This window comes from Sebastes fasciatus, chromosome 3 (assembly GCF_043250625.1).
Source record: "Sebastes fasciatus isolate fSebFas1 chromosome 3, fSebFas1.pri, whole genome shotgun sequence".
Classification (NCBI taxonomy): domain Eukaryota; kingdom Metazoa; phylum Chordata; class Actinopteri; order Perciformes; family Sebastidae; genus Sebastes; species Sebastes fasciatus.
Window position 1 is genome coordinate 41,278,543 of NC_133797.1, and position 24,921 is coordinate 41,303,463.

Genomic DNA, 24,921 nt, shown 5'->3' on the forward strand with positions numbered 1-24,921 from the left:
CATATATATATAAACTATATATATATATATATAGAGAGAGAGAGAGAGAGAGAGAGAGAGTGACCTGGTGTGGGCCTGTTTCTCGGTGAACACCCTCAGGATGAAGCTTCCTTTGCGGTGCGGTTCGAAGGTCGACGGGATGACGGCGTATTCTCCGGGTGGCAGCTTGAAGCGTTCACACACTTCTCTGAGATTGGTGAAGGTCTGACTGCGAGCCACCGCCGTCTTCCTCAGCAGGACGTCCGGGCCCAGGTGGACGTTACTACGACCTTTATACTGACCACAGAAGAAGAAGAAGACGTTAGTACGACCTGATCGACAGATGAGCTGCTGACTGTGAGGTGTTTTCTCTCTTTATCCACTACTGTTGTGTTAGTTTAATGAATGAATGAGAGATGAGCTGAGAGGAACCATGTAGATCAAATATCACATATTTATCTTCTGTCTTCAAACTGCATCAATAATAATAATTATAAGTACAGTACTTGAGTAAATGTACTTAGTTACTTTCCACCTCTGCTCAACACTGATGGATCATCTTTCAGTTTAATGTTTGTACACATGACGGCCATTTTTACTGTTTCATCATGTGATGTTCAGGTTTGATGAACTGACCTCATCAGGAACCTGCAAGAAGAAAAACACAACAAAAGAACGTCAACACTTTATTATATGGAATTAATATATTTAATAACATCGTGTGATGATAAACATCTGATAAATACACTAAAAACTTAAAGAAGTCAAACAAGACTAACATCGGTGATAGATTATTGTGTGTGTGTGTGTGTGTGTGTGAGCACATGTGTGTACCTGGTAGATGGAGAACCCGATGGTGTTGAGGTCTCGTCCGAAGCGTCTCTCCCTGCGAGCGTCTTTCTGCATCAGACCAATCAGGACGGTGCAGCCGTCCTCGCCGTCGTGCGGGTCGTCGTCCACGTCCTCCAGCCGGATGAAGAACTGCGAGTTGGAGCAGAACGTGGCTGCAGACACAAACAGGAAGTGACATCATGAAACACACACACACAATAAACAAGAGCTGCTGCACATCTGAGACACTAAAAGAAGTTCACATGAAGCTGAAGTGTGAGTTTCAGTGTGAAGCTGAAAGAGTTTGAAGGTAGTTTCAGTGTGAAGCTGAAAGAGTTTGAAGGTAGTTTCAGTGTGAAGCTGAAAGAGTTTGAAGGTAGTTTCAGTGTGAAGCTGAAAGAGTTTGAAGGTAGTTTCAGTGTGAAGCTGAAAGAGTTTGAAGGTAGTTTCAGTGTGAAGCTGAAAGAGTCTGAAGGTAGTTTCAGTGTGAAGCTGAAAGAGTCTGAAGGTAGTTTCAGTGTGAAGCTGAAAGAGTCTGAAGGTAGTTTCAGTGTGAAGCTGAATGAGTTTGAAGGTATGTCTTAATGAAACGACCTGCTGCCGTTAAGACACATCTGATGATTCGTGGACTCAATTCATCTACAGAGGCATGAACGCTAAGCTAACACACATGCTTACATTACTTTATCCCATGCTAACGTTACTTTATCCCATGCTAACGTTACTTTATCACATGTTAACGTTACTTTATCCCATGCTAACGTTACTTTATCCCATGCTAACGTTACTTTATCCCATGCTATCGTTACTTTATCACATGTTAACGTTACTTTATCACATGCTAAACTGTGATCTGTAATCCTGAACCTGAACCCTCAGACCAGTCGTTGATCTGTAATCCTGAACCTGAACCCTCAGACCAGTCGTTGATCCTGCTGACAGACTGAATTAGGTAACCGTGACCTCCCAGAAGAGGTCATGATGTCACTCAGCAGCTGTACCCGGGTAGTTCCTGCAGCCTCCGGCGGTGGAGCCAACCCTCCACGCGCCATCAAACTCGGCGTAGTTCCAGCGTCCGATGTCGTCGCTGGTCAGCGTGTCAGGTGTCAGGTTACAGATGTCGAGGCGGGAAAACTGACGCAGGAAATCAGTGTAGGACATCCTGCCGGCAGAGAAGAAGAAGAAGAAGCATGTTGACATGTTTACTCTGTTCATCCTTCACTGCTCAGAGTTTCCCATCAGCCACCTGTTCCCACCTCCCTCATCAGTCACCTGTCCTCCACTACAGGTAACAGTCCTACTCACAGTAAGTACAGAAGTATCATCGGCTAAATGTACTTCAAGTATCAAAGTAAAAGTGCTGGTTCTGTCCCTGTGACTGACTTCATTAGATTATTAATCAATCAATGTGGAGCCACTTTGATTAAAGTAATGATCCGATTTAATATTTCATAATTATCTTTGTATATTTGAGACTCACCAGAACTCTCCGTCATCAGCAGAGTGATCCAGCTTCTTCTTCTCCTCCGGCTCAACTCGGTCCCATTCCTTCGAACTGACAGATAAACAGAAACATCAGAGACTCCCTGAGAGGGACGGACGGACCGACAGATGAACTGACGGACCAGTACGAGGACCTGGACTCACTTATCGCTCCAGGCTCCGGTCCACTCCACCTGACCCCAGGGGTTCCTGATCCTCAGCAGTTCCACCGGAGAACCAAAGTGATGAACCTGCAGGACAAAATCATTCAGCCCCTGCTGGTCCAGACCTCCACCTGGACCTCCACCTGGACCTCCACCTGGACCTCCACCTGGACCTCCAGGTACGAGTCACTGCTGTTCGTGGCTCTACACTTTAATGCTCATTGATGTCTGTTAACGTAACATTTGTCAGGTGAAAATGATCCGAATGTTGTTGTGTTAGCTGTGAAGGAAATAATCTGTAAAACCCTGTCTGAACAGTGAAGCCTTAAACCTGCATTCTTTCTACCAACCAGCAGGGGGCGACTCCTCTGATTGTATAGAAGTCTATGAGAAAATGAGCCTACTTCGCTCTTGATTTATTACCTCAGTAAACATTGTAAACATGAGTTTATGGTCTCAGTCGCTAGTTTTAAGTCTTCTTCAATACAGCATGATGTTCATTTAGTAAGTTATGGTCCCATTTAGAGTCAGATAGACCATAAAGCAGGGGATGCTTTAGGGTGGGGCTACTTTGTGATTGACAGGTCACTACCATGGCGTTGTCCGGTCTGGGAGTTGTCCGTGTTTTCATCTTACAACTTTAACCCTTTCACTTTGTGTTGGTGACGGCCAAAAACCAAGATGTCGATGGCCAAAGACCAAGATGGTGACGGCCAAAATGGTGAACCCAAGGCTTCAAAACGTCAGTACATGAACCAATGGGTGACGTTGCAGTGACTATGTCCACTTCTTCGATACAGTCTACGGTAAAACCACGTGAAATACTCAACATAAACCTCTCTCTATATTGTCTTACTGTGCTAGTGTTCGAATATTGATGGTGCAGGCAGATCACCCACAATTCATAGCAGCATGTAAAAGACATTCTCTTGTGCTACGGACATCTGGACTCGGGACCTGGACTTCTGGTGTTTTCGGGTGCTCCGGTAAAACTAATTCAGCGGCTTCTAGTTCCTCTTCTCGTAAACAACACACTCATTTCCCAGAATGCCTCACCTGCTGTGCTGCAGTGATGGAGTAGGCATGACCTTTGACCAGCTTCTGACCGGTGATGGCCTCCGTCTCATACGAGCTGGAAATCTGACAAACATGATCAATAAATAATTTATATACTGCAGTGATATAAAACATTTTATAACGTCTGTCCAAATGAATGTTAATCACGCAGTTTTTGGTGAACTCAAGTATACAATAGCTCGTTAGCTAAATAGGGTGTTGCAGGGATGATGTATTTCTGTAGTCCAACAGGAAGTGATCATCTCCCTGGTTCCCTTCCCTCCACTAACAGGAAGTGATCATCTCTCTGGTTCCCTCCACTAACAGGAAGTGATCATCTCTCTGGTTCCCTCCACTAACAGGAAGTGATCATCTCCCTGGTTCCCCAGATTATGATCAGAACCACAGGACTCAGTGGTTTCTATAATGTGCTCTCTACTGTACCTAGAACATTAACAAACACCCGCCATCCCAAACAGGAAGTCACATATGAGTTCTTGGAGTTTTAGTCTGTGTTTGAGTGTTTGAATGTTTGAATGTTTACGTCGATGGAGCAGCCGAGCAGCGAGCCGAGCTTCAGCGCCTTCTTCATGATGTTAAACAGGAAGGGCGGAGCTTTCTGCAGGTCGTAGCTCTCCGAGATTCCTCCGGTGAAATCCTCAAAACCTTCGATGCTGGACCCTCCGGTCAGAGCCTCGTACGAGCTGTTCACCCTGCAGGAGGAGCAGCAGCGTTCACTCTGCGTTCACACGACACACTGACGACAGCTCAGACCTGCTCAGTCACAGTGTTACCTTTAGCTAGTGTTAGCTAGTGTTAGCTGGACGTTACTGTCAAGTGAAATGTTGCTACAAGTGTTTCTGCTGAAAGAAGCTGAAGTGTGACTGCTGAAAGAAGCTGAAGTGTTACTGCTGAAAGAAGCCAAAGTGTTACTGCTGGAAGAAGCTGAAGTGTAACTGCTGAAAGAAGCTGAAGTGTTACTGCTGGAAGAAGCTGAAGTGTAACTGCTGAAAGACGCTGAAGTGTTACTGCTGAAAGAAGCTGAAGTGTGACTGCTGAAAGAAGCTGAAGTGTAACTGTTGAAGGAAGCTGAAGTGTTACTGCTGAAAGAAGCTGAAGTGTTACTGCTGAAAGAAGCTGAAGTGTTACTGCTGAAAGAAGCTGAAGTGTAACTGCTGAAAGAAGCTGAAGTGTTACTGCTGAAAGAAGCCAAAGTGTTACTGCTGGAAGAAGCTGAAGTGTTACTGCTGAAAGAAGCTGAAGTGTTACTGCTGAAAGAAGCCAAAGTGTTACTGCTGAAATAAGCTGAAGTGTTACTGCTGAAAGAAGCCGAAGTATAACTGCTGAAAGAAGCTGAAGTGTTACTGCTGAAAGAAGCTGACATGTGACTGCTGAAAGAAGCTGAAGTGTAACTGCTGAAAGAAGCTGAAGTGTTACTGCTGAAAGAACCTTAAGTGTGACTGCTGAAAGAAGCTGAAGTGTAACTGCTGAAAGAAGCTGAAGTGTTACTGCTGAAAGAAGCTGAAGTGTGACTGCTGAAAGAAGCTGAAGTGTTACTGCTGAAAGAAGCCAAAGTGTTACTGCTGGAAGAAGCTGAAGTGTTACTGCTGAAAGAAGCTGAAGTGTTACTGCTGAAAGAAGCTGAAGTGTAACTGCTGAAATAAGCTGAAGTGTTACTGCTGAAAGAAGCTGAAGTGGGACTGCTGAAAGAAGCTGAAGTGTTACTGCTGAAAGAAGCCGAAGTGTAACTGCTGAAAGAAGCTGAAGTGTAACTGCTGAAAGAAGCTGAAATGTGACTGCTGAAAGAAGCTGAAGTGTAACTGCTGAAAGAAGCTGAAGTGTTACTGCTGTTGTGCCTCGCAGCAGTATAAACAAGGCTTTAGCCGTCTTCACACGGCGAGAGCTGCAGTACGCTGGTAAAAGATGCGTCGGCACCTAAAACCATTCAGATGGTTCAAGGATCAGTTTAAGTTTAATCAGGAAAACACCTCTGAACTAGGCGGTGACTGGAAGTGAAGTCAAAGTGAACACAGAAAATGTGCAGGAAGTAATGAAAGCAGTTACACTGTCAGTAATATATCAATATTATATATATATGTATATATATAAATATATACATATATATATATATATATAATAGTAATATAATCAGTGTCAGTAGTTGGTCAGTTGCAGAGTCAACAGTGTTGTTAGTTCTTCTGGAATTAAACAAGTTAAAGTGAAAGTTCCGTCAAAATAAAAGTAACATTTACAATCTGAAAGATACACATAACATGAGATTTCTTCAAAATAAAAGCTCAGTGCTAAAGAGTCCTTATAGAGGCTGTGGGATGTAAAACCGTGTGTGAATAAAATCAGAGCAGCAGAATAAAGAGCTGAGTCAGCGGCGCTGTTTGTTTTCCAGGCTGGTCGAGCCGAGTGTTTACTGAGTAAACCTTCCTCCACCCTGCTGATAATCACACCGCTGTAGCTGCTGCTGTTTACAGCTCCAGACTGCTCCATCCTTAAATAGATCATGATTACATTCAGTCACCTGTAAACCAAACTACAGTCACAAAAACATGAACTCTAGTCTCTCTCTCTCCAACTCTTCTGGTCCAGTGTAAACAGGAAGTCTAACTACTGACAGGAAGTGAAGTGAAGATGTTGAGCTGCCACCAAAATGCAGTGCTTTATGAACAGCAGGGGGGAATCAGTGTAGACATCTCATTTAAAGAGTACTGTTAACCATTAGGTAGCGTACAGTTCACGGTCTGTGCCAAGCTAACGTTAGCTGACATGTTTCACTGAAACCTCGTGGTGGCGCTGGAGGAAACAGTCGTAGGACTGATGAATGTGGTTCTTACTTGGCGTAGGCCTTCTCCAGCAGGGCGCTCCAGAACTCTCCTCCCTCCGCTGAGTGGACGAACAGCAGCTTCCCGTCTCTGGTGGGCAGCCGGTCATCCACCACCACGTCCACCCACTCGCCATACTGCCACAGCTGCAGGTATAAAAACACCTGATGTCACTTCCTGTAGAGGCTCCTCCCCCTTCCCCATACTGCCACAGCTGCAGGTACAAATTACGACTTTATTTCTTTGATATTTTAAAATAAATCATGTGACCTGGAAGTGGAAGATGCCGGCGTACTGCGAGCTGAAGCTCTGTCCAGGAGGTACCACTCTGCTCAGGACCTGAGGGTCCAGAGTCAGAGAGGCGATGGCAGCCAGCAGCCAGCAGTCACCTGACAGACACACAGCAGGGCACACAAACACACCTGTCAGAGGTCAAAGGTCACAGTGTGTGTGTGTGTGTGTGTGTGTGTGTGTGTGTGTGTGTGTGTGTGTGTGTGCGTGTGTGTGTTCTCACCCAGCACTCCCTGACAGATGTCTGTTCGCTTTGCTCCATCAACTATAAACCGAGGATCAGAACACATCTCCTGATTGGACGAGACAGCAGGTGATTAATGATAATGTTCTATCCTCATTAATTCAATAAATATGATTTTACTGTTCTGATAATTTAACTTTTAACTTCACAGAGGTGTGATCAGGTGTGACAGCAGCACCAATGTGTGTTCACAGTTAATGATTCACACAAACTGAGTCACACTCTTATTTTATTAACAGGAGGTGCTCTGATTTTATCTTTAATATCCGTAAAGTGGTGAACCCCGGCTACCTGCTGCAGCTGGAGGCGGAGGGATACACTGCTGTTCATCAAGAATTAGTCCCTAAGACTGTGTTTTACATTTCAGTTACAGATGAAACTAGAATGGCACTCGGAGAGCGCAGGCCACCACCAAGGTGTGTGACTTTAAAAACAGATCACAGCTCCCAGCTGGTGGTACCGTGAGGTGGTCGGCTTGTTATTCACACGGTGTGTTTCCGTGTAATGTATCGGCGGATGCCTCTCTCATTCAGCAGCCTTGTTATGTCTCTCATCCCGTCAGCTACCGCTTTGTTCTTTTTCACCGCGGACAGCCAGCAGCTCCCGCACACACATCCACACACGTATCTCTCTGCTCTCAGAAGGAGGCAGGGTCATGCGTCATCAACGCGTCATCAGTTACACTGTGCACGTGTTATACCCTGAAGTCTTAAAGGGACTGTTTGTAAGAATCAGAAATGTCTTGTTAACAGCTTCACCTGTGGCCGTTAAGTCAACTAAAGTCAGCGTCCTGTCTCGCGCTTGTGCTCGCTCTACATAGACATGAAGGAGCATCGCTCAACACAGTGAGGAGACACACGTCAGCTAAAAGCACAATATCACTATATTTCAGCTGCTTGGCAGTAATGTTAGCTGACCAGACCAAGGTCTCTCCATGAATCAATGCTGAACCTAGTGTTGGCTTTTCCTGCCTCAGCCAGAGACACCGGAGTTTTGGTGGGAGATGATAACGTTTCTCTCTGCGGAGCCCCGTCACTTCACAAGACACTTCACTAGATATTCTCAGAGCTAAACTAACTCTTCTGCAGTGTGGAGTGAGCAGCATGCACGTGAGAGTGGAGCGAGAGAGAGAGAAGGAGCGCAGTGTGTGAGTGAAGGCAGGCAGAGGAGCAGAGGAGCAGAGACTCTGGTCCTGGAGACCAAAGCTACGGTCTCCCCCGCGTCCTCCGACCGCGGCCAACACTGTTTAACAGACGGACTTCACTAGAGACAACCAAGAGGTTTTGGTGCTTCACTGTAGTTTGTGTTTGAGTCTGAGTCTGAACAGCGTAGACACACGCGAGCGCGCATGAGACACCGACCCGCAATGATTTATACGTGTAAGAAGTTATAAACAGTCCCTTTAATCCTCAGGCTGATCGGAATCCTTAAAAATATCTCTGAATGAATATTTCCACCAAAATCTCATGGATTGTTCATCGTGCCACACCCCACCCCTCCAAAATATTTCATTCAAATCCATCACAGACTTTTGGAGTAATCTTGCCAACAGACAGACGGACAGACAGACCAAAACATAACCTCCTTCCTAGACACTTGGCCTTGGCGGAGGTAACAAACCAGATATAACATGTTAATCAGCGAACAGAGCCAGGCTAGCTGTTTCCCTTTGTTTCCAGTCTTTATGCTAAGCTAAGCTAACCAGTGACCAGTTGAATGAAAATAGACCTCAGTCTTTGTCTTAAATTGCCGTCTGGTTATCGTCTGCTGATCTGTGATATTAACTTGACTGTGTGTGTAATGTTTTAGGGCTGCAACTAACAATTACTTTCATTGTTGATTGATCTGTTGATTACAGAGACCAGGACGACGTCCTCAAACGTCTCAAAGATGTTCAGTTTACTGTCATAGAGGAAAGAAACCAGGACATATTCACATCTAAGAAGCTGGAAGCAGAACTTTGACTTTTTTTCTTAAAAAAATTACTTAAACCGATTAATTGTTTATCAAAATAGCTGGTGATTAATTTAGTAGTTGATAAATAATGGATTAATTATGAGAGCTCTAGTTATGTTAAAGCTGGTCCAGACTCTTCTGTTTTAGATCATCTGAGGATCAGATGAGGTGAACTTCACCATTTTGAGAAAACAAACTAATAAATCTAAACTTGTTCTTCTGTTTTCCTGATAAACCAAACTGCATCAAATCTGAACACATGATCAATTAAAAATGAATGAACAACAATCAGCAGTTAGTTCTTTGTTTTCTATCTCAGTAAACTGAATCTCTGACAAAACAAGCTGTTTGAAGACGTCACCAGAAAACGGATGAACAGAACCACTGGGTGTCTTAGCTCACCGCGGGTCGTTTCCACTCGGCGCCGACGGTTTTGGAGGAGTAGCGTCCCAGCTGGTTGTATCCCAGAGAGTCCCAGCCTGCGGGGAAGGTCGGGTCACAGAAGAGCGAGCCGGTCTGCAGACACTCGCTCCGCAGCTGCTCAAAGTTCTGCTTGTTGAAGGGGACGGCGTTGGCCCGGCTGCCGGTACCGTCCTCCTCCCGTGCCTTCCTCCTGGCCAGCTCTGCAGCCGTGTTCGCCATCCTGAGAGTGTGTGGAAGGTCTGCCGAGAGTCTGCCGAGAACTTCCTGAAAGTCTGCCGAAATTCAGCTGAGAGACTACAGAGAGTCTGCTGAGAGTCTGCTGAGAGTCTGCTGAGAGTCTGCTGAGAGTCTGCTGAGATTCAGTCAGGAATCAGAGATTCTGCCAGAGTTGCAGTGATCTTCAGATTTTGTCCTGAACGTCTATAAAACGTCGGCTGTGTTTGTCGTGTGCTGAGAGTCCAGCTGAGGTGAGAAGTGAGATCTGTAGGTGAACTATGTGTGTGTGTGTGTGCGTGTGTGTGTGTGTGTGTGTGTGTGTGTGTGTGTGTGTGTGTGTGTGTGTGTGTGTGTGTGTGTGTGTGTGTGTATGTGTGTGTGTGTGTGTGTGTGTGTCAGGTATGAAGGTGGTCAGGTGTGAAGGGGCGGAGCTTTAGTCCAGCTGAAGGAACAGTTTAATATTAATATTCAGAGAGCAAACAGTCTGATAAACCAAGAGTCAACACACCTGAAACACACCTGAATGACTCCTGAAACACTCCTGAAACACTCCTGACAGTCTCCTGAAAGACTCCTGAAACACTCCTGAAACACACCTGAAACACACCTGAAACACAACTGAAAGACTCCTGAAACACACCTGAAACACACCTGAAACACAACTGAAAGACTCCTGAAACATCTGAAACACACCTGAAACACTCCTGAAACACATCTGAAGCACACTTGAAAGACTCCTGAAAGACTCCTGAAACACATCTGAAACACACCTGAAAGACTCCTGAAACACACCTGAGAGACTCCTGAAAGACTCCTGAAACACACCTGAAAGATACCTGAAACGCACCTGAAAGACACCTGAAAGACTCCTGAAACACACCTGAAACACACTTGAAACACACCTGAAAGACTCCTGAAACGCACCTGAAACACACCTGAAAGACTCCTGAAACACACCTGAAAGACTCCTGAAACGCACCTGAAAGACACCTGAAAGACTCCTGAAACACACCTGAAACGCACCTGAAAGACACCTGAAAGACTCCTGAAACACACCTGAAACACACCTGAAAGACTCCTGAAACAAAACTGAAACACACCTGAATGGCTCCTGAAACACAGCTGAAAGACTCCTGAAAGAGACCTGAAACACACCTGACAGGCTCCTGAAACACACCTGAAATACACCTGACAGGCTCCTGAAACACACCTGAAACACACCTGACAGGCTCCTGAAACACACCTGAAACATATCTGAAACATATCTGAAACACACCTGAAACACACCTGAAAGACTCCAGAAACACACCTGAAACACACCTGAAAGACTCCGGAAAAAACACGTGAAACACACCTAAAGGACTCCTGAAAGACAAATGAAACACACCTGAAACACAACTGAAAGAGATGTTTTAAGACGTTAATGTAAAACATTTTAGACTTTTTAGAAAAAAGGTTTAAAAGACTTTTTAGACTTTTTATATTTAATCATTTTTTATAAATCTTTAAAGAACTTTTATATGACCGTTTTTATAATATTTTTAGACTTTTAAGGAGCAGATAAAAATGTTAAAGTACTTTTTAAAGGCTTTTGTTATCTTGAGGCTTCTCTGCAGATGGACCTGATGGACCTGATGGACCTGATGGACCTGATGGACCTGATGGACCTGATGGACCAGATGGACCTGATGGACCAGATGGACCAGATGGACCTGATGGACCAGATGGACCTGATGGACCAGATGGACTTGATGGACCTGATGGACCTGATGGACCAGATGGACCAGATGGACTTGATGGACCTGATGGACCTGATGGACCAGATGGACCAGATGGACCTGATGGACCAGATGGACCAGATGGACCTGATGGACCAGATGGACCTGATGGACCAGATGGACCAGATGGACTTGATGGACCTGATGGACCTGATGGACCAGATGGACCAGATGGACCTGATGGACCTGATGGACCAGATGGACCAGATGGACCTGATGGACCAGATGGACCAGATGGACCAGATGGACCAGATGGACCAGATGGACTTGATGGACCTGATGGACCTGATGGACCAGATGGACCAGATGGACTTGATGGACCTGATGGACCTGATGGATCAGATGGACCAGATGGACCTGATGGACCAGATGGACCAGATGGACCTGATGGACCAGATGGACCTGATGGACCTGATGGACCAGATGGACTTGATGGACCTGATGGACCTGATGGACCAGATGGACCAGATGGACTTGATGGACCTGATGGACCTGATGGACCAGATGGACCTGATGGACCAGATGGACCAGATGGACCTGATGGACCAGATGGACCTGATGGACCAGATGGACCAGATGGACTTGATGGACCTGATGGACCAGATGGACCAGATGGACCTGATGGACCAGATGGACCTGATGTACTTGATGGACTTGATGGACCTGATGAACCTGATGGACCTGATGGACCAGATGGACCTGATGGACCAGATGGACCTGATGGACCAGATGGACCTGATGGACCTGATGGACCAGATGGACCAGATGGACCTGATGGACCAGATGGACCTGATGGACCTGATGGACCCGATGGACCTGATGGACACGGTCTTGTATGATGTTAATGTTAAACTGAACGCAGAGTTTATTCTGATAAATGACGGTGTGTCTCCTGTAACTGGACTCTGTTGTATTTGCTGTATGATGATGTGAATGTTAAACTGAACCCAGTGGTTCTGTAACTGGACTCTGTTGTGTTTGCTGTATGATGATGTGAATGTTAAACTGAACCCAGTGGTTCTGTAACTGGACTCTGTTGTGTTTGCTGTATGATGATGTGAATGTTAAACTGAACCCAGTGGTTCTGTAACAGGACTCTGTTGTATTTGCTGTATGATGATGTGAATGTTAAACTGAACCCAGTGGTTCTGTAACAGGACTCTGTTGTGTTTGCTGTTTGATATCTCTATAATATTCGTATGATTAACAGCTGGTCACTTATTAATCCAGACGGGGCTGGCTGGACAGTTAATGGGTTTTTACTTTCTCGGTGATGTTCATTTTATTTCCTGTTTCCTGATTCTGTAACTCAGACTGACTGAGAGAGAGAGAGAGATAAGAGAGAGAGACAGATTAGAGAGAGAGAGAAACAGTTTACAGAGAGACAGATTAGAGAGAGAGAGAGAGAGAGAGAGAGAGAGAAAGACAGTTTAGAGAGAGACAGATTAGAGAGAGGGAGACAGATTACACACAGAGAGAGAGACAGATTACAGAGAGAGAGAAACAGTTTACAGAGAGACAGATTACAGAGAGAGCGACAGATTACAGAGAGAGAGAGAGATAAGAGAGAGAGAGAGATTAGGGAGAGAGAGAGAGAGAGAGAAAAAGACAGTTTAGAGAGAGACAGATTAGAGAGAGGGAGACAGATTACACACAGAGAGAGAGACAGATTACAGAGAGAGACAGATTACAGAGAGCGAGATAGATTACAGAGAGAGACAGATGAGAGAGAGAGAGAAAGAAAAAGACAGTTTAGAGAGACAGATTAGAGAGAGAGATGAGAGAGAGAGAGAGACAGACAGATTAGACAGAGAGAGAGATTAGAGAGAGACAGACAGTTTAGAGAGAGAGAGAGACAGACAGTTTAGAGAGAGAGACAGTTTAGAGAGAGACAGATTAGAGAGAGAGAGACAGATTAGAGAGATTAGAGAGAGAGAGAGAGAGACAGATTAGAGAGAGACAGATTAGAGAGAGAGAGATTAGAGAGAGACAGATTAGAGAGAGAGAGACAGATTAGAGATAGACACATTAGAGCGAGAGATTAGAGAGAGAGACAGTTTAGAGAGAGAGAGATTAGAGAGAGATAGAGACAGATTAGAGAGAGAGATTAGAGAGAGAGACAGATTAGAGAGACAGAGAGATTAGAGAGAGAGAGACAGATTAGAGATAGACAGATTAGAGCGAGAGAGAGATTAGAGAGAGAGAGACAGTTTAGAGAGAGAGAAAGAGAGACAGATTTGAGAGAGAGAGACAGATTTAATGTTGGTAGAGAGACATCGTCAGACAGCAGAGATAGACAGATTAGAGAGACAGAGAGAGAGAGAGACAGTTTAGAGAGAGAGAGACAGATTAGAGAGAGAGAGAGATTAGAGAGAGAGACAGATTAGAGAGATCAGAGAGAGAGAGAGACAGATTAGAGAGAGAGACAGATTAGAGAGAGAGAGAGATTAGAGAGAGAGACAGATTAGAGAGAGAGAGACAGATTAGAGATAGACACATTAGAGCGAGAGAGAGATTAGAGAGAGAGACAGTTTAGAGAGAGAGAGATTAGAGAGAGAGATAGAGACAGATTAGAGAGAGAGATTAGAGAGAGAGACAGATTAGAGAGACAGAGAGATTAGAGAGAGAGAGACAGATTAGAGATAGACAGATTAGAGCGAGAGAGAGATTAGAGAGAGAGAGACAGTTTAGAGAGAGAGAAAGAGAGACAGATTTGAGAGAGACAGATTTAATGTTGGTAGAGAGACATCGTCAGACAGCAGAGATAGACAGATTAGAGAGACAGAGAGAGAGAGAGACAGTTTAGAGAGAGAGAGACAGATTAGAGAGAGAGAGAGATTAGAGAGAGAGACAGATTAGAGAGATTAGAGAGAGAGAGAGAGAGACAGATTAGAGAGAGAGAGAGAGACAGATTAGAGAGAGAGACAGATTAGAGAGATTAGAGAGAGAGAGAGAGACAGATTAGAGAGAGAGACAGATTAGAGAGATTAGAGAGAGACAGATTAGAGATAGACAGATTAGAGCGAGAGAGATTAGAGAGAGAGAGACAGTTTAGAGAGAGAGACAGATTAGAGAGAGAGAGACAGTTTAGAGAGAGAGAGACAGTTTAGAGAGAGAGAGACAGATTAGAGAGAGAGAGAGACAGATTAGAGAGAGAGAGAGACAGATTAGAGAGAGAGAGAGACAGATTAGAGAGAGAGAGACAGATTAGAGAGAGAGAGAGACAGATTAGAGAGAGAGAGACAGATTAGAGAGAGAGAGACAGATTAGAGAGAGAGAGAGACAGATTAGAGAGAGAGAGACAGATTAGAGAGAGAGAGACAGTTTAGAGAGAGAGAGACAGATTAGAGAGAGAGAGAGACAGATTAGAGAGAGAGAGAGACAGATTAGAGAGATTAGAGAGAGAGAGAGAGACAGATTAGAGAGAGAGACAGATTAGAGAGATTAGAGAGAGAGAGAGAGACAGATTAGAGAGAGAGACAGATTAGAGAGATTAGAGAGAGAGAGACAGATTAGAGATAGACAGATTAGAGCGAGAGAGATTAGAGAGAGAGAGACAGTTTAGAGAGAGAGACAGATTAGAGAGAGAGAGACAGTTTAGAGAGAGAGAGACAGTTTAGAGAGAGAGAGACAGATTAGAGAGAGAGAGAGACAGATTAGAGAGAGAGAGACAGATTAGAGAGAGAGAGAGACAGATTAGAGAGAGAGAGACAGATTAGAGAGAGAGAGAGACAGATTAGAGAGAGAGAGAGACAGATTAGAGAGAGAGAGACAGTTTAGAGAGAGAGAGACAGATTAGAGAGAGAGAGAGACAGATTAGAGAGAGAGAGAGACAGATTAGAGAGATTAGAGAGAGAGAGAGAGACAGATTAGAGAGAGAGACAGATTAGAGAGATTAGAGAGAGAGAGACAGATTAGAGAGAGAGAGAGATTAGAGAGAGACAGATTAGAGAGAGAGAGACAGATTAGAGATAGACACATTAGAGCGAGAGAGAGATTAGAGAGAGAGACAGTTTAGAGAGAGAGAGATTAGAGAGAGAGATAGAGACAGATTAGAGAGATTAGAGAGAGAGACAGATTAGAGAGACAGAGAGATTAGAGAGAGAGAGACAGATTAGAGATAGACAGATTAGAGCGAGAGAGAGATTAGAGAGAGAGAGACAGTTTAGAGAGAGAGAAAGAGAGACAGATTTGAGAGAGAGAGACAGATTTAATGTTGGTAGAGAGACATCGTCAGACAGCAGAGATAGACAGATTAGAGAGACAGAGAGAGAGAGAGACAGTTTAGAGAGAGAGAGACAGATTAGAGAGAGAGATTAGAGAGAGAGACAGATTAGAGAGATTAGAGAGAGAGAGAGAGACAGATTAGAGAGAGAGAGAGAGACAGATTAGAGAGAGAGACAGATTAGAGAGATTAGAGAGAGAGAGAGAGACAGATTAGAGAGAGAGACAGATTAGAGAGATTAGAGAGAGAGAGACAGATTAGAGATAGACAGATTAGAGCGAGAGAGATTAGAGAGAGAGAGACAGTTTAGAGAGAGAGAGACAGATTAGAGAGAGAGAGACAGTTTAGAGAGAGAGAGACAGTTTAGAGAGAGAGAGACAGATTAGAGAGAGAGAGAGACAGATTAGAGAGAGAGAGAGACAGATTAGAGAGAGACAGATTAGAGAGAGAGAGAGACAGATTAGAGAGAGAGAGACAGTTTAGAGAGAGAGAGACAGATTAGAGAGAGAGAGAGACAGATTAGAGAGAGAGAGAGACAGATTAGAGAGATTAGAGAGAGAGAGAGAGACAGATTAGAGAGAGAGACAGATTAGAGAGATTAGAGAGAGAGAGAGAGACAGATTAGAGAGAGAGACAGATTAGAGAGATTAGAGAGAGAGAGACAGATTAGAGATAGACAGATTAGAGCGAGAGAGATTAGAGAGAGAGAGACAGTTTAGAGAGAGAGAGACAGATTAGAGAGAGACAGTTTAGAGAGAGAGAGACAGTTTAGAGAGAGAGAGACAGATTAGAGAGAGAGAGAGACAGATTAGAGAGAGAGAGAGACAGATTAGAGCGAGAGAGAAAGAGAGACAGATTTGAGAGAGAGAAAGAGAGACAGATTTGAGAGAGAGAGAGAGAGACAGATTTGAGAGAGAGAGAGAGACAGATTAGAGAGAGAGAGAGACAGATTAGAGAGAGAGAGAGACAGATTAGAGAGAGAGAGAGACAGATTAGAGCGAGAGAGAAAGAGAGACAGATTTGAGAGAGAGAAAGAGAGACAGATTTGAGAGAGAGAGAGAGACAGATTAGAGAGAGAGAGAGACAGATTAGAGAGAGAGAGAGACAGATTAGAGCGAGAGAGAGAGAGAGACAGATTTGAGAGAGAGAGAGACAGATTAGAGCGAGAGAGAAAGAGAGACAGATTTGAGAGAGAGAAAGAGAGACAGATTTGAGAGAGAGAGAGAGAGACAGATTTGAGAGAGAGAGAGAGAGACAGATTTGAGCGAGAGAGAAAGAGAGACAGATTTGAGAGAGAGAGAGAGACAGATTAGAGAGAGAGAGAGACAGATTTGAGAGAGAGAGAGACAGATTAGAGAGAGAGAGAGACAGATTAGAGAGAGAGACAGATTAGAGAGAGAGAGAGACAGATTAGAGAGAGAGAGAGACAGATTAGAGAGAGAGAGAGACAGATTAGAGAGAGAGAGAGACAGATTAGAGAGAGAGACAGATTAGAGAGAGAGAGAGACAGATTAGAGAGAGAGAGAGACAGATTAGAGAGAGAGAGAGACAGATTAGAGAGAGAGAGAGACAGATTTGAGAGAGAGAGAGACAGATTTGAGAGAGAGAGAGACAGATTAGAGAGAGAGAGAGACAGATTTGAGAGAGAGAGAGACAGATTAGAGAGAGAGAGAGAGAGACAGATTAGAGAGAGAGAGAGAGAGACAGATTAGAGAGAGAGAGAGACAGATTTGAGAGAGAGAGAGACAGATTAGAGAGAGAGAGAGACAGATGGCTCCTCCTCTGGTTTTCTGGGCGGAGGTCTGGAGGTCTGGTTGTTGAGTCTCTGAGAGGAAAAGTTTGATCTGAATCTGTGGACTGTTTCTAACTAGTCCTCGTCTTCTTGTCCTCTTCTTGTCCTCGTCTTGTCCTCGGCCATCATGTCCGGTGTGGCGTCCACTCTGGCCAAGAAGCGGGCCCTGGCGGCGGGCTTCGGAACCAACGCTAAAGCGGTCCGGTACCTGAACCAGGACTTCGACGCTCTGCGGGCTGGCTGCCGCTCCTCCGGGAGGCTGTTCCAAGACCCGACGTTCCCCCCCGCTGCCGAGGCGCTGGGCTTCAACGAACTGGGCCGGAACTCACACAAGGTCCGGGGAGTCACCTGGAAGAGACCTACGGTAAGAACCCGACCCGAACCCAGGCCTGGGCCTCCTGGGCCCGGTCCGGATCACGGTCTGGATCAGGATGGGTGGGTGGGGTCGGAGGGAGGAGGGGGGGGGGGGGGGTTGTTTGTTGGCAGAATACCTGCAGGCTCATAACTACTGCTCTGCTGTATTCTATATTATATAGAAATATTATTTTAAAATATATAGATATATTATATAGAAATATATTAGATAAATATTACAGATATATTATATATAAATATTATACATAAATATTATAGATATATTATATTTAATTCAATTCAATTTATTTTTTATATAGTGTCAAATCACAACAGAAGTTATCTGAAGACGCTTACAAAATATTATATATAAATATTATACATAAATATTATAGATATATTATATAGAAATATTAAAACATAAATATTACAGATATATTATATAGAAATATTAAAACATAAATATTACAAATATATTATATAGAAATATTATACAAACATATTATAGCTATATTATATATAAATATTATACAAACATATTATAGATGTATTATATATAAATATTATGTAGAATACCTGCAGGCGACTAATAACTGCTGCTCCGCCCCCACTGAGAAAACATCAACTATTATTATAACTAATATTATAGAGATATTCTATAGAAATATTGCAGATATATTATAGACATATTATATACAAATATTAGAGATATTATATAAAAATATTACAGATATATTATAGACATATTATATAAAAATATTACAGCGATATTATATAGAAATATTACAGATGTGTTATAGAGATATTGTATAAAAATATTACAGAAATATTAAATATATATATAATAACAATATTTCCATAAGCACAATAACTATCATGATAGATGCAGTATAGATAATATGACATTTTATGATGTAGAACTAAAATAGTGTTGAATATCCTGGAGATATTTTATGTATCCAGACGACATCATAGAATAAATATTACACAGTATTTATTATATAACAAATATACTGTATTTATTATGTAATAAATATTATACTGTATTTATTATGTATTACATATTATACTGTATTTATTATGTATTACATATTATACTGTATTTATTATGTAATAAATATTATACAGTATTTATTATATAATAAATAATATACCGTTTTTATTATATAATAAATATTATACTGTATTTATTATATGATAAATATTATACTATATTTATTAGATAATACATATACAGTATTTATTATATGATAAATATTATATTGTATTATGTAATATATATTATACTGTATTTATTATGTACTAAATATTATACAGTAGTTATTTCATAATAAATAATATACAGTATTTATTAGATGATAAATATTATACAGTATTTATTATATAATAAATACTGCAGCAATAAACATTAGTGAAATAACAGGATGAACATCAGAGCTGCAGCACAAACACACTTTGGGGTAATACTTGAGGAGTACTTCAGATGAATATTAGAGGAGTACTTCAGAGGAGTACTTCAGAGGAATATTAGAGGAGTACTTCAGAGGAATACTTGAGGGATGTTTTAGTAGGAATACAGTGAGTCATCAGAGATACTACATAGCAGAGAGATGAGTCACTACGCTGTGATAAACAGCGGTGGTTCCCAGGGAGGAGAAGGGAAACACCACATGCTGCTCATTAAACATGTTTTAATACTTGATGTGGTACAAGAGATGTACTTCACATATCAGTCATATAACAAACTATTCATTTTAAAATACTGTAAAAGGTACTTGTTAATACACAGAGTACTCTGTACTGGGCGGAGTGTCCTCGTGCAGATGTGTCACTCTGAATGTTTTCAGAAGCAGGAAGTCAAGAGCAGAAGAGGAAGAGGAGGAGGAGGAAGAGGAGTGTGTGGAATTTGCATGTGTTAGCGTGGGTTTTAGGATAAGAGGTTACTGATGATGGATGGATGAAGAGTTCCTTTATGTGTTGAGTGAATCCTCCCCTTCCTCCTCTTCCTCCTCCTGAAGCTGAATAAACTCTTTAAAAAGCTTCTTCCATCAGCTGGAAACAGGCTGGAGATACCAGGTTCTCACAGGACACATGATGGTCTTATAGACCATGATGCATTACTGCAGATTAAACTACCATCACATGATGATTTTATAGACCATGATGCATTGCTGCAGATTAAACTACCATCACATGATGGTCTTATAGACCATGATGCATTGCTGCAGATTAACCTACCATCACATTATGATTTTATAGACCATGATGCATTGCTGCAGATTAAACTACCATCACATTATGATTTTATAGACCATGATGCATTGCTGCAGATTAACCTACCATCACATTATGATTTTATAGACCATGATGCATTGCTGCAGATTAAACTACCATCACATTATGATTTTATAGACCATGATGCATTGCTGCAGATTAAACTACAAACACATGATGATCTAATCTAGATAATAGAACAACACTGATTACTGACACAGCAGTACTTTTACTACTTTAACTACATTTAGATGATAGTACTGACATACTTTTACTACTTTAACTTACTTTTACTTGTAGTGGAGTATTTTCAGTGTGGTTTTAGTACTTTTGCTGCAGTAAAGGACCTGAATACTTCCTCCACCTCTGTTGCATTGATACGTGTTGAAAATGACACAGGTATGTGATATGTATGTACTGAAGTATGAGTAGCTAGTATTAGTAGGTATTTTATCATTTGTAGTTACTTTCGGAAACATTCTGCAGGTTTCAGTTTAAACAGGTCGAGTTTCATTTCTTACTTATTTCAGGAATTTATTGAAACCCCCTCAGGAGGGCCCTGAGTCCATGAGTCTCTGAGTCCATGAGTCTCTGAGTCCATGAGTCTCTGAGTCCATGAGTCCCTGAGTCCATGAGTCTCTGAGTCCATGAGTCTCTGAGTCCATGAGTCTCTGAGTCCATGAGTCTCTGAGTCCATGAGTCTCTGAGTCTCTGAGTCCATGAGTCTCTGAGTCCATGAGTCTCTGAGTCCATGAGTCTCTGAGTCCATGAGTCTCTGAGTCCATGAGTCTCTGAGTCCATGAGTCTCTGTTTGGAAAGACTGTTGTAAACATTTGTTGTTGGAGACTCAAAGCTCAGCGGACTCAGTAGATAGTAGTAGTAGCAGCAAGTAGCAGTCTGGTCTTTGATCTGGTCTCTGATCTGATCTCTGATCTGATCTCTGATCTGGTCTCTGATCTGGTCTCTGATCTGGTCTCTGATCTGGTCTGTGATCTGATCTCTGATCTGGTCTCTGATCTGGTCTCTCGTCTCTCGTCTCGACCCCTCTAGGAACTGGTCTCTAATCCTGAGTTCATCGTGGGCGGAGCCACCAGGACCGACATCTGCCAGGGAGCTCTGGGTGAGTTTTCCTGACTGTCACTGAACACACCACAACTTCCAGACTGTCACTGAACACACCAGAACCTCCAGACTGTCCATGAACACACCACAACTTCCAGACTGTCCCTGAACACACCACAGCCTCCAGACTGTCCCTGAACACACCACAACCCCCAGACTGTCCCTGAACACACCACAACCCCCAGACTGTCCCTGAACACACCACAACCTCCAGACTGTCACTGAACACACCACAGCCTCCAGACCCTCAGACTGTCCCTGAACACACCACAGCCTCCAGACTGTCAGACTGTCCCTGAACACACCACAGCCTCCAGACTGTCAGACTGTCCCTGAACACACCACAGCCTCCAGACTGTCAGACTGTCCCTGAACACACCACAGCCTCCAGACTGTCAGACTGTCCCTGAACACACCTCAGCCTCCAGACTGTCAGACTGTCCCTGAACGCACCACAGCAGGTTGTCTCTTTACCATAGAGTCAGAAGCTGCTGCTCGTGTGCAGTGAGACAGGGATCAGAGAGGTGAAGTCATAATATGATAATGATATGATATATAATACGATATGAAGGGAAGTCAGCGGAGAGAGAACGGATGTTTACATCCTGTTTGAGTCACTCGTGATGTTTGAACATTTAAAAGATGAAAATCAGCTTCAGTATTTCTCTCCTGTCAGCTATCGGCCATGTTTCATGCTGTCTGGAGACAAAGACTATATAAGTGTATACATCAGCTGATCAGTCACGTGACTTAAATGTCAACATTTACTCAGTGAAGGCGTTTCCATAATTCATTTAGAGCCTCAACTCTTTTAAAGTGTAGAAACGATTGTCACTGACTTCTAGTGAGTGTTGCTGTTAACTGTAGGACAGGAAGCATCAGAACCAACAGAACTAACCGTGGTTACAGCAGATCATTCTCTAACCAGAGAAGCTAATGAGAACCGTCTGGATCTGCTGTAATTAGAGGGCGCTGCCACGATGAGCCCTGATTGGCTGAGCAGGAATGAGCAGGACAGGAAGAAGCCTGCCAGCTATTGTTAGAGGGCGAGAGACAAACATCAGAGAGAAGGGGAGGGGAAGTTATGTGAGGACACACCCTGACAAACACACACACGCACATACACACACCCTGTGGGCGTTGTGGTGATGACTCACCAGCCTGCCGTGCCTCCATTAAACCACTAACTCTCTGTTGTTGTGTAACTTCACAATAAAGAAACTTTTTCATCAAACAACAGATTCTCTCTCAGTCAGACTGAAAGTTAGTCAGTCTGGTTATTTAGGTCAGAGTGAGACCTCTCAGAGTTAAAGTTGGCCATTCTGGTTATTTAGGTCAGAGTGAGACCTCCCAGAGACTGTGACAGCGTCGTCTGTCTGATGATGACCTGATGACACAAAAACAGAAGAGTAGAATGACGCCAAGACGGTGGTTTCAGCTGTTTCCTGTCTGTAGGGGGCAGTAGTGAGGTTGTCAGTTTCAGCTGTTTCCTGTCTGTAGAGGGCAGTAGTGAGGCTGTCAGTTTCAGCTGTTTCCTGTCTGTAGAGGGCAGTAGTGAGGCTGTCAGTTTCAGCTGTTTCCTGTCTGTAGAGGGCAGTAGTGAGGCTGTCAGTTTCAGCTGTTTCCTGTCTGTAGATGGCAGTAGTGAGGCTGTCAGTTTCAGCTGTTTCCTGTCTGTAGAGGGCAGTAGTGAGGCTGTCAGTTTCAGCTGTTTCCTGTCTGTACAGGGCAGTGGTGAGGCTGTCAGTTTCAGCTGTTTCCTGTCTGTAGAGGGCAGTAGTGAGGCTGTCAGTTTCAGCTGTTTCCTGTCTGTAGAGGGCAGTAGTGAGGTTGTCAGTTTCAGCTGTTTCCTGTCTGTAGAGGGCAGTAGTGAGGCTGTCAGTTTCAGCTGTTTCCTGTCTGTAGAGGGCAGTAGTGAGGCTGTCAGTTTCAGCTGTTTCCTGTCTGTACAGGGCAGTAGTGAGGCTGTCAGTTTCAGCTGTTTCCTGTCTGTAGATGGCAGTAGTGAGGCTGTCAATTTCAGCTGTTTCCTGTCTGTAGAGGGCAGTAGTGAGGCTGTCAGTTTCAGCTGTTTCCTGTCTGTAGAGGGCAGTAGTGAGGCTGTCAGTTTCAGCTGTTTCCTGTCTGTAGAGGGCAGTAGTGAGGCTGTCAGTTTCAGCTGTTTCCTGTCTGTAGAGGGCAGTAGTGAGGCTGTCAGTTTCAGCTGTTTTCTGTCTATAGGTGGCAGTAGTGAGGCTGTCAGTTTCAGCTGTTTCCTGTCTGTAGAGGGCAGTAGTGAGGCTGTCAGTTTCAGCTGTTTCCTGTCTGTAGAGGGCAGTAGTGAGGCTGTCAGTTTCAGTTGTTTCCTGTCTGTAGATGGCAGTAGTGAGGCTGTCAGTTTCATCTGTTTCCTGTCTGTAGATGGCAGTAGTGAGGCTGTCAGTTTCAGCTGTTTCCTGTCTGTAGGGGGCAGTAGTGAGGCTGTCAGTTTCAGTTGTTTCCTGTCTGTAGATGGCAGTAGTGAGGCTGTCAGTTTCAGCTGTTTCCTGTCTGTAGGGGGCAGTAGTGAGGCTGTCAGTTTCAGTTGTTTCCTGTCTGTAGATGGCAGTAGTGAGGCTGTCAGTTTCAGCTGTTTCCTGTCTGTAGAGGGCAGTAGTGAGGCTGTCAGTTTCAGTTGTTTCCTGTCTGTAGATGGCAGTAGTGAGGCTGTCAGTTTCAGCTGTTTCCTGTCTGTAGGGGGCAGTAGTGAGGCTGTCAGTTTCAGCTGTTTCCTGTCTGTAGAGGGCAGTAGTGAGGCTGTCAGTTTCAGCTGTTTCCTGTCTGTCCAGGTGACTGCTGGCTGTTGGCGGCCATCGCCTCTCTGACGCTGAATGAGTACGTGATGGCGAGGGTCGTTCCCACCGATCAGGGCTTCGGTGACGACTACGCCGGCATCTTTCACTTCCAGGTAACAGAAACGTTAACACACAAGTCAATATCAGCTTCAGTTGAAGGGATCTCATGATGAACTTGATGTTTCAGTAACGTAGCCAGAAGCATCAACACAGTTGCCATGGTTACCTTCAGCTCTGATGTAAAACAAAAGTAAACATGTAAATACAGTATGTTTGTGCGGTTCATAGGTGGAATCATGATAAAGCCCCGTGGAACGCCACAACCATAAACTCTGCAGTCGGTTCTGGAGAGAACAATCACGCTTCCAGCATTTCGTGAACGAGTGCATCTATATATAATAAATAATAAAGTAGTAACTGAATCTGTTTTAAAGCTGGAGACAGGAAGAAGAATTCAGACTTTCAAAGTAAATGTCTACACTGTTTCCTGTTCTCTCCGGTCTGTAGTTCTGGCAGTTTGGCGAGTGGGTGGACGTGGTGATCGACGACCGTCTGCCGTGCAAAGACGGAGAGCTGCTGTTCGTCCACTCGGCGGAGGGCAGCGAGTTCTGGAGCGCCCTGCTGGAGAAGGCCTACGCCAAGTAAGAGAACCACCCAGGGATTCAACCCGACAACCTTCTGGTCACAAACCACGACCGGTTGAACAGGCCGAGGGGGGGGGGCAGCGACTTCCTGTTTTACCTTCTCTCAGTCTTATTCTGGAGGTTCACTGATATTAGAGTTAATACCTGAGATCTGGTTGTTCTAACGTGTTTCCAGTCTGTGTGATCATGTGACCTTTAGTGATGTCATCATGTTGTCAAAAATAAGACTCGGGTTGAATGAAACTAGAATTTCCCTTTAATCACTACCCAGTGTTAGAGAATGATGGGTCCAGGTCCAGGTCATTTGAGTAGAACTCAGGGTCCAGGTCCAGGACATTTGAGCAGAACTCGGGGTCCAGGTCCAGGTCATTTGAGCAGTACTCTGAGTCCAGGTCCAGGTCTGAGGCCAGAACTTTTCTGTGTCCTACTGTTGCCAGGGTTGC

General features: G+C 43.8%; 2 protein-coding genes across 2 annotated transcripts in view; one reads left to right on the top strand and one right to left on the bottom strand.

Annotated features, from left to right (window-relative positions):
• LOC141762931 (uncharacterized) overlaps positions 1 to 9,696 on the bottom strand; it is a 29,437-nt gene extending 19,741 nt beyond the window's left edge. Inside the window, exons 1-12 of the mRNA XM_074627111.1 lie at positions 9,240 to 9,696; positions 6,861 to 6,930; positions 6,617 to 6,735; positions 6,359 to 6,492; positions 4,057 to 4,225; positions 3,513 to 3,596; positions 2,458 to 2,543; positions 2,291 to 2,365; positions 1,812 to 1,972; positions 814 to 983; positions 616 to 627; positions 65 to 276 (exon numbers count right to left, since the gene is read on the bottom strand). Coding sequence (XP_074483212.1) covers positions 65 to 276; positions 616 to 627; positions 814 to 983; positions 1,812 to 1,972; positions 2,291 to 2,365; positions 2,458 to 2,543; positions 3,513 to 3,596; positions 4,057 to 4,225; positions 6,359 to 6,492; positions 6,617 to 6,735; positions 6,861 to 6,930; positions 9,240 to 9,479 — 1,532 coding nt within the window. The 5' untranslated portion in view covers positions 9,480 to 9,696. The remainder of the gene's footprint in view (positions 1 to 64; positions 277 to 615; positions 628 to 813; positions 984 to 1,811; positions 1,973 to 2,290; positions 2,366 to 2,457; positions 2,544 to 3,512; positions 3,597 to 4,056; positions 4,226 to 6,358; positions 6,493 to 6,616; positions 6,736 to 6,860; positions 6,931 to 9,239) is intronic.
• Positions 9,697 to 17,233: 7,537 nt separating this feature from the next.
• The window catches only part of LOC141765196 (calpain-2 catalytic subunit-like), a 16,229-nt gene continuing 8,541 nt past the window's right edge, over positions 17,234 to 24,921 (top strand). Inside the window, exons 1-4 of the mRNA XM_074631242.1 lie at positions 17,234 to 17,635; positions 20,950 to 21,019; positions 23,829 to 23,947; positions 24,342 to 24,475. Of these exons, the coding sequence (XP_074487343.1) occupies positions 17,399 to 17,635; positions 20,950 to 21,019; positions 23,829 to 23,947; positions 24,342 to 24,475 (560 nt within the window). The 5' untranslated portion in view covers positions 17,234 to 17,398. The remainder of the gene's footprint in view (positions 17,636 to 20,949; positions 21,020 to 23,828; positions 23,948 to 24,341; positions 24,476 to 24,921) is intronic.